The 10,049-nt window shown below is 40.8% G+C and overlaps 1 protein-coding gene across 1 annotated transcript; it reads left to right on the top strand.

Moving 5' to 3' along the window:
• Nucleotides 1-493: 493 nt before the first annotated feature.
• Nucleotides 494-10,016, top strand: im:7136021. Its single transcript, XM_038728599.1, has 4 exons — nucleotides 494-1,641; nucleotides 2,757-2,954; nucleotides 5,617-5,827; nucleotides 7,156-10,016. Exons 1-4 carry the CDS (start codon nucleotides 936-938, stop codon nucleotides 7,406-7,408), a joined length of 1,368 nt encoding a protein of 455 aa, XP_038584527.1. The 5' UTR covers nucleotides 494-935; the 3' UTR covers nucleotides 7,409-10,016.
• Nucleotides 10,017-10,049: the final 33 nt, after the last annotated feature.

Consider the following 10,049-nt stretch of genomic DNA (forward strand, 5'->3'; position numbering starts at 1 on the left):
TGGCTGCAGCCATTTAGATTTAGTGGTAATTGTGAGGGCGGCGAGGGACCAGTGGTTGAGACATCCACCAATGTGTCCCTGAGCAAGACACTTAACCCCTCGTTGCTCCAGAGGTGTGCGACCTATTACATAAACTGCAAATGTAAGTTGCTTTGGATAAGAGATAAGATAAGCGTCAGCTAAATTGATAAATGTAATCAACAGGACAAGAGAAAGTAAAAGACAACAGTAAAATAAATACAATAACCAAATAAGGTCAAGTCAAAAACAAAGTATCCTTCATCTGTATTGTTTGTTTTTTGTTATTAACATTAGATAATTTGTTTAAATGTAAAAGTATAATAAAAGAAAGTTTTAAAAATAAAAAATTTTAAATGTAAATAAAAAACAAGAGAAAGTTTTATAAATAATTTGTTTAAATGTAAACATAAAAAAGGACAAGAGAAAGTTTTATAAAATAATTTGTTTAAATGTAAACATAAAAAAGGACAAGAGAAAGTTTTATAAAATAATATTTGTTTAAATGTAGAAGTATAATAAATACATAAACACAATAACTAAAAGAGCCAAGTCAAATTCTAGATGTAAAGTAAAAATGTAATATATTTATTACTTTTAAATCATTTTCTATTAAATTAAATACTATAATACTAAATTAGTGAAGAATCACTTGTTGTTTTTTTCGTTGTATTCGTTGTTGTTTTTTGCGCTTTACGGTCTAAAATTCTTTGATAAAGTTATTGGCGTTTCAATAACAATTGACGTCATCAGAGTGCGACGGCTTCATAACGGGCGCAGTGTGTTTTTAAGCTAGCGGTGTCCGCGTTTCCTCTAATAACGGAGATAAATAAACGCCGTGCGGTAGTTTGGTCGCTTGAATCCCGCACAGCGGCTGCAGCTGTGGCTCTCCTGAAGGCGGTGCTTGTCTTCCTCTGATGGAGAAGCTGCTGCAACTTCCTCCAGAAGTTTGGGTCTACGTGTTCAGCTACCTGAGCACGGACGAGAAACACACCGTGCGCACCTGCTGCAGGTACCTGAAGAGGCTCATCGACCACCCGTCCCTGTGGAGGGGCGACTCGGTGCTGCTGTCCGACCTGCGCCGCTACACCTACGGCTTCTGGGACACGCTGCAGCACCGCAAGCTCACGCGGGTTGCGGTGCGGCACCTGCGGCGCAAAGAGTGGCGGCGGCTCGTCAAGTTCCTGCCCTCCCTCACCGCCATCGTGTTCGTGGACGGGGGGCGCCAGTACAAGGAGAAGTACCTGGACAACCTGTCGCGGTTCCCCGAGCTGAGGGACTTCGGGGTGCGCAACGCCACATGGGACGAGCCGATGCTGGGGCGGTGCCTGAGCGAGCAGCTGCAGGAGCGCATGACTCACCTGAGCGTGTGCAACGTGCGGCTGCCGTGCACGGTGGACTTCATCAACACCGTGTCCCACCTGGTGAACCTGCGGTACCTGCTGTTCCACCAGCAGGGGGAGGGCTACGGGCTGGACACGGTGAGGCCGGTGCCCTGCGGCGTCTTCCACGACCTGCTGCTGAAGCTGAAGAAGCTGAAGCACCTGTCCTGGGGGATGAGGGGGGAGCCGCCGGAGCCGCTGCCGGATGACTACCTGAGCCCCCCGGACCCGGAGCAGCCAGGTAAGCCAGCAACCTAGGGACACATTTGGTGGATGTGTTGGGAATCGAACCTGGGTCTCTCACTACGATGTCTCTGAGGGGCGCTCATTTGTTACCTGTGGCTCCTGGCCCCAGTTTGAGCCTCCTGTCAGGGATGCACCTAATTAATTAATCCATTAATCATGTGTCCTATCAATAATATAGAAAATTAAGTGTCAGATCTTAAAGTGACACATTTGCTTGAAAAATATCTTGAATGATTAATGATTTTTATTTTTTATTTTTTTTAAATAGATATTCTGACAATCCACTAAAACTTGATCCACTATTTGTTGCAGCTGGAGTCTCACAGATCAGACCAGTGGTCCTTCGTCTTTAGGCCCCCATTTACTTACTAAATCACATGTACTGTTAATCATCATTAATCTGTTGATTATTATAATTAATAGATTTAGGATTGGGCGAAATGACAGGAGACATCATAACTCCAAAGATTTGTGAACAATCAACCTCTTCAATAACTGTGGTTGAATTAATTAATTGTGGAAAATTGCGGCAAGTTAAGTGAACTCTTTGTGACATTATTAAACCATATTCAGAGGGTTTTAGCTTCAGATATGTTGTTCAACTGAATTTAAAAAATAAATCTATAATGATATTATCGTATTGCAGAAAGTAGAGAACCACTTTTGCCCTTTATAAACAGTTACTAATGTCTAATAAATCATTTACTAATTCTTTATAGATCACTTCTAAGCCATTAATAAGAACAACGTTTGGGTCTGCCAGGTTGTGAATAATAAAATACACATACAAAATTTATTAATCAACAACTTATTGACACTTCCAACTGAAGACTTATCATCAGAACGCTTCATTAATAACTTTTTAACATTCATAATTGCAGATTACTTGTGAGCTCTCGGTGTGTGAAACACTGAAGAGCTAAAGAGGAGGACAAACACCAACCTGGCAACCCAAAAGTTTTTTATTAACGGCTATCTATGAAGAATTTATTAACTGTTTATAAGCCGCTTATATTTGGTGACTTAATAAAAAGATTTTATTGTTTTAGTTTGTAAAAAGTCAGAAAATGTTTTGACACTCACAACTCTCTCCTCCTCCTGTAAGAGCAGCCCGGTACGGCGGCCCGGCGCTGACCACTCTAGAGCTGGTGGATTACCCAGAAACCATCCTGCCAGAGAACGCGCTGAGGAGTCTGACCTCGCTCAGGTCGCTGACCGTCCGCTACAGGTACATCAGAGAGGGCATCGAGTGTCGCCTCAAGTCCTGGCTGGATCCTCTCCAGCAGCTGGAGACGCTCGCCATCATCGGTGAGTCGGGCTGCTGCAGATGTTCCGTTGGTTTTGCCTCTGTGATCCAGCCCGGGGGTCCGGCTGTGATCCAGCAGGTCATGCGGCCGGAAAACAAAATGATGAGGTTTAATGTGCCACCAACATCTGAACCACATTCAGTCTACAGCCAACCTTTTCCAGGGAAAACGCCTAAAATAACAAATAAATCGGGAATATCTCCTCAAACATTTGGCCTAGATGCATATTTCTGGTCTCCTTTCAAAGGTCAGAAGCTAAGGAATATAAATCCATTGTACATTAACATATTTATTTTACCATTACAGACTACATGGAGATGCAATAAAGAAGAAATTGGATATTTTCATCCTCGCCTGGTAAAAAAAGCTATATTTGAATGCAAAAAACCATCATAAGGAAGATTATAATGCACCTGAATATCTCCTAATATACCTGGAATACATATTTTGGCAATAATTACTGTTTAATGTTGACTTTTATTGGGAGTTATCTTTAACTCCCAATGTTCATTGTATGTCCATACAACCATGTTCAAAATAACATTGAAATATTGATAAAAACAGTGAATATTGATCAACATTCCTGTGACGTTCCCGTACGTTCTAGTTCACCAAGACATGCTGTTGTTTTGATGTTAGTTACAGCAGCAGGAGAGACCGTCCTGTCCTCTCTGTTGAAGAGACATTGTGAGCCAGGTTCAGGTGTGATAAAGAAGTTTCTGAGACTGATGAACCCGGCACGAGGTGAACAAGAACACTTCCTGTGTGGCAATATTTATCCTTTCTAGACCTTCAGAGGTTCACTGAGAGTCTAAGTAAGGTTATTGTTCACACGTTGTGTGAAGCGTCTGTTGGCTAAAATCAAGACACGCTGTGTGTCGTTGAAGCCACATGCAACACTTTGTACATAGAGCCAGTCAGTCAGTCTGTAATGAAACAAAATAAAGATAATCTCGACCTTGGGTTACCTAACAAATGGATCCCAGTGTGCGTCCTTATCAAGACAGCTGCGTAAGTCAGTGGACCAAGCAGGCAGAGAAGAGAGGCACAGTCTGAAACCTGTGACATAGTACAAACACCTTCACACACTCTGCATGTAGCTTCAACATGTAGCAACAATTTGCAAACCCATAATTTATGTGGCGTCGTTCATTGTGTATCATGGTATTAATGGTTATTTAACAGTCTAAACCAGTGGTTTTTAACCTGGGGGTCCCAGGGGGGTAGCGAGAATAATGCTATAGACACAAAAATAGAAAACAAATAACTTAAAAACAACTAGACAGGCTGTAGTTGGGAATGGAATCACTTTGGGTGGACACTGTAAATATTCTGCACTGTTTAATCCAGCAGGTAGCGGTGATGCCAACCTCTATAAAACGACAAAGAAGAATCAGGCCCCGATCAGACAGAAAGCGCTTTGCAGGTTCGAAAAAATGCAAGGCGCACAGGGCGCATTAACAGCGCGCAGAACTGCCAAAAGAAAACAATTTTTAAAAGGCGCCTCTCACTGCAAAAAACAACATTCTGTTTGATCCCTGGGGGGTCACGAAATATCTTCAACTTCAAAAAGGGGTCAAACTGCCAGAAAGGTTAAAAACCCCTGGTCTAAACAGTACTGAACCATGAGGACAAAGATAAGAGGCTTATACGAGGCCTATTATACTGCATTTCCAGCCCTATAATGTTCTGTGACTCCTCTATGGCAGCTTTGCATGATTCAAACTGCAGTGGTCGGCAATAAGCGCAGAACTGGCCCACCAGCAATAATAATATCTGTCCCGCAGCCAGATTGCTTTGATAGCAGAAAAAATATATATATATAAATTGATAGCAGCTGATGCTGAAATAAATCTGTCATGACATCAACAGTTACTCATTTAATCACTTTCTCTTAAAGGGATTTTGATTGTGCCTCCAAAATAAAAGCGCAAGAACGTGTTTTGCAGCAATGCTTCATGTTGAGTTTATTGAGAGCTTTTACTTTGAAAAGTTCTGGAGGACATTTGAAAGACTCTGGCTTACTTGACACACCTCTGTAAAAGCCGTCAGTAAACGTATGATTGGATTCCTGAAAACTTTGACGGGAGTCCCGCACTCTACCCACTGAGCTAAACGTGCACATGAGTATCCAAGGGTTTGAAATAATGTTCTGGCCCCCCATGTAACAGCTTGAAAAACATTTGACTTATTTGCAGACCCCTGTTATACTGGCTCTTCATGCAGGCCCTCATTTCACAGCATCTGTCTTAAACAAGCTGTAGACACTCCTGTCTCTTTAAGGCCCCGCCTCTCAAAGCCCACTCTCTTCTGATTGGACATTTTCTTATGTGTTTACCAGGCTGCCGCAGGGATAGGACTGCATGTTTCTTTTGTGGGCGTGGCCAGCATTCTCTGCCTGGAGCAAATGACCATATATGGAAATCCGCCTCGGAATGACATCATACCGAGCCGTTAGTATAAACAACAGTTTAAAACCGAGCGTTCAGAACAGGCGGATATCTGAGGTTTGGGCTCACCGGCATTTCTTTTAAATGCTTTGACCTCGTTATTTGAAGCTTTGGTCTTGTCTAACATGAACACCTGACATTGTGACATTACAGATATGCCAGAAAATATGAAAAAGCACAATAGGTCCCCTTAAATGTGACCCTTTCTTCCAGGTGGTAATTCTCTCGCTGCCTACACAACCACCATCCCCTCCAGCGTGACCAGGCTGACCCTGCGTGTTGCCATAACTCTGAAGGACATGGACTCCATCGCCCCTAAAGTCCCGGCACTCGAGCACCTCGACATCGAGCAGAACCGCTCCAGCGGCAGCCTCTGCAGACGGATCCCCATGTTGTTCCCTCAGCTCAGGACGCTCCGGATACGGTGAGCCACGCAGGAAGTTGTTCCAGGTTTGCGGCGAGGTTCCAGAGACTTGGGTCACAGCAACCACTGAGATCTGAGGAACATGTTTTCTGTTGTTACTGGATGATGTTCTCGTGTCTTAGATTAGAAAGCTTTATTAATCCTTAGTGGGGAAACTGAGTTGCCACCAGATCACATCAAACAGCACTCAACATAAACAGAAAAGACAACTAGTATGTTTGTCGATACACCCATTAAAGCCGTTTATGGACAATACGTGTTATTTAATGCCAACGGAGCTCTGCATGAAAATAAATACATTTAAATAATTTTGAAGCTTTCTGTGTTTATCCGATGAATTAATTTACCATGTTTTGGTTTGATTTCTTGGCTATGTTGCTTTTTTGAACCTCGGTTGTAGCAGACATGATGTTTGCTTCTACACCACTGTTGAAAAGGGATATATATTTAGACACTGTGATGATGCGATATAATGCGGGGAACCAAATGATGGTGACAGCATTACAGCGTGGCTATTTTAATTAATCCAACTGTCTCCTTTACGATTTTCTTCCGTTTAACTCGCAGAATTGCTGTGATTGTGTGTTTGATTCTGAGCCCTGCCAAAAACCAGGGTGACCTACACTCAGTACTGTCCCTGAAGGCACCTTGTGTAGACACACACAGAGCACTGAAGCTGCTGCTGCTGCTAGGAGTTTTGTTGTTCAAGAAGTTATAAATAGAAGCTCACTAGAGCTAAAACAACTAGCTTATAAATATATTAGCCAATTAAGAGAAAATTATCAGCAAAAACTTTTATTTGAAGTCACTAGTTTTGGTTCCAGTTTCAAAACTTAAATATTTCTTTTATCAATATTTTAAATATCTTTAATCTAAATGTTTTTTTGTAGCTCAGACCAAAAAACAACAGTTGAAAACAAACCACGGGCTCTAGGAACTTGTGATTTTAACTATTTTCTATTCTATTTTATACATCAAACAAGTTATCAATTAATTTAGTGATAGTGCAAGCTTTACTGTACATTCAGACCCAATTAAATCCTTGTGACGCTTTCCTCGCTGGGGGATTTGTGTGCAACGCAATAATGCAAATAAACACAACCTGAGATTACTACAGCTGTATGAACCCAAAGTAAACATTTTGCTGTTATTTAATTGCAATAAACGCATCAAAATGATGCAGAAATAACTACAACATGATGCTGATTTCAGGTCTGTCAGCAAGACGGCAGAACAACAACTTTTAAAATGTTTGTTTTCTGAATGGAGTTCGGCTCGATCGGGCCTGTGCTATGCTAACTTGTTCATTTACCCGTCTTGTGTCGCAGGTTTTTCCGTAGAGAACCGGAGAAAGACCTGCTGAGCCTGCACAGGCTGCGGCACCTGGAGCAGCTGGAGCTGCTGGTGGAGCGCTCGTTCATCCTGAGAGACTACCTGAACGGCCACCCCTGGCCCAGCCCCTGCGTGCGGGAGCTGATCAACCAGCTCCGAGAGCTGTCCGAGAACAGGATCACCGTCATCACCACGATGCGCCAGAGAAACCCGCTACGAGAGTGTGACTGCGTGTGGGAGGGAGACTAAAGACGGGGAGTAAAACCTTTTGGAAACTTCCTGAAGTAGAAAGACCGAGTCAACATCAGAGTCGGGAACAGAAGCACTGAATCAAAAAAAAACCTGAGACTACAGCTGTTATCAGGTGTCAAGACAGCCAAACAGGAGGCAACTGAAGGTGTGCGTATATATACATATGTGTGTGTGTATATATATATATATTTTAAGGGCAACTTTTTAGCTCCACACCCCTTGAAAATTACACACCAAGCGTGTTCTAGCAACCCCAGACTCCTTGGTGAATTTGAGTTGTGAGCAGTTTAGCTAAAGTAATCTGCCAATCTGTTCTATTAAGGAGAACAGACTAATCTAACGAACTGAATCTGTCCGATTTAAGGGCTTTTAATGTGAAGCATCTGCAGGAAATGTTGAGTTAGACCGATGTTAGCTTGGCAACAATCCAAAAAACATTTAATTAATTGGTGAATTAAACTAGAAATCATGTTTTTAAAAAGAGTAAAAAAGTGGGGAATTTTACATTTAGTGCTGTGAAAATGCACATTATTTATTATGAGGGCAGATAAACGTGGAGTTTGTGTTAAGCAGGAAATTGTAGCATTTAGAAATACAAGTCTCTAATATAAGCCGGTCTCAGATAAAGGCCGGGGATTAGTGCACTATTGTTAAATTAAAACCAGTAAGACTTGAGCCAGTTGTCAGGAGATCAGGGTAGCCTTTCTTATGTTTTTTTTAACTTTATGACGCAGCACTTTAAGGCTGCAGCTCCTCTCGTCGACACTTTATTGAGTTTCATTAGTTTCTCGATGTTTAAAGCTAAAACTCTCACTTGTGTTCATTGTTAAAACACGAGATATATATGCAGATTCTTTGGCTCCAAACATCGGTTTCAAACAGAAAAATCCATCAACTTCATCCCAGAAAATGACAGTTTCTAAATGCTGCAGCTAGCGATTATTTTCATTATCTGTAAATCTACCAGTTGTTTTCTGTATTAATCTCGTGGTCTCGTAACAGTGTCAGATTTCCTAAAGCCACAGTCGTTGTCTTTAGATATCTTCTTTTGTTTAACCACCAATCCAAAACATATTCAGTTTACTATGATGTAAAGATGAAGGAAAGCAGCAAATGTTTGCAGTCTTTCAAGAACATTTTTGTTTTCATTTGAAGCATTAAAATGGAAAGGAAAAGGAAAGTCAGGACAAGAAGCGATTTCAGTGTTTACTTTAAATGACGCTAATGATTAATATTCTGGTTTAAATGTTTTGCTCCAGACCGGTTATAGTTTTTGAAACTGGACCTGAAAGCTGGAGTTTATTTATTTATTTTTTACATATACTAAATAAACGTCTGTTACGTCCAAGCCCTCGCCAAAACGAGTTCACACAATGCTGGTTAAGCCTCTCACCGCCAGGTAAATGTAAATGGCCGACGCCCCTTAAGCCCCGTGGGACATTATTATGTTTGTCAATTTAAAAGATAATTGAAGAAAGTCGCAGTTTATCGTAAAATAGTAAAGTAACATTTAGTTTTGTGTGAAAACGCTCGATGACCTAAATTTCTCTCTGTTAGCGCTGTAATGCTAAGCTATCGTTCATTGCTTTGCTTGCTACTAGCTAGGTAACTTAGCTATGTTCCACACACCTGATGATGTGTTTAATCCTGGTCCTTTCATCACATCTTCTCAACATGGAAGCTGCAACAATAAATCAATAATTGTTGTCAACTATTAAATTAAACGCCAACAATGTTGATAATTGATTAATCGGTGAAAGTAATTTTTCACCAGATTCTTAAATGTCAATATCTTCTGGTTTCTTTACTCATCTATGACAAAACAGGACACTTGAGGACACTGATAGACATTTTTCAACATTTTCTTACTATAGAGCAAACAACTAATCGATTTAACGAGAAAATAATCAATCAAAACATGAAGTTAGCTCCAGTCATTGAAACATTTTGGTTTGTTCTTTGTAATTACGTATTTTCAGCAGTCTTGTACTTCGACATATTTACGACAAACTGCGAATTTCTTGACTTAAATTATCTTTTAAATTGACAAACATCGTATGTGTAGTTCGGGGCAAAACTAAAATGGGATCAAAACATTACTTAACTCTCATCGCTGACTACCGTACGTATTTTTTCCAAAATATGGTCCCATGGCGGTCCGCCGGAAGGGGAGGGACTCACGCTCTCTATATGTCATAAGCACGTGTCCACAGTGTTGTGTAATTACTCTCCATGCCAGAAGGGGGAGACAAAAGCTACAAACTGCAGGTTTAACAGCCAACATTTGTGTATTTTGAGATGTAGAGAAAGAATTTTTCTTCTTTTCCGTCAGCGAACGCACTGCACTTTGTTTGTTTCTCAACAAAGCAAATTTAAATTTGCTTTGTTTGTTGCTGACATGTTATTTAATGTCTTTAAGAGTAGTGTCATTTTCAAACACACATGAAATTAGCTGCAGCTTTAAAATTATGCCGTGCTGGAAGACTTGAAAGAGTGATTGTTTTTTTGTGGATGGTATTTTCTTATTTGAAGTTATCATTTAATCTTAAAAAAAGTGTGTATAATTTACAACGTGAATTAAAAGAGAATAAATTCTTTAATTTCATCCTTTTTCTGCTACGTTTCCTTTTTGTCGCTT

The sequence above is a fragment of the Micropterus salmoides genome, unplaced genomic scaffold (genome assembly GCF_014851395.1).
Source record: "Micropterus salmoides isolate LMB-PRFRI ecotype aquatic unplaced genomic scaffold, ASM1485139v1 Ms_hic_scaffold_19, whole genome shotgun sequence".
NCBI lineage: Eukaryota > Metazoa > Chordata > Actinopteri > Centrarchiformes > Centrarchidae > Micropterus > Micropterus salmoides.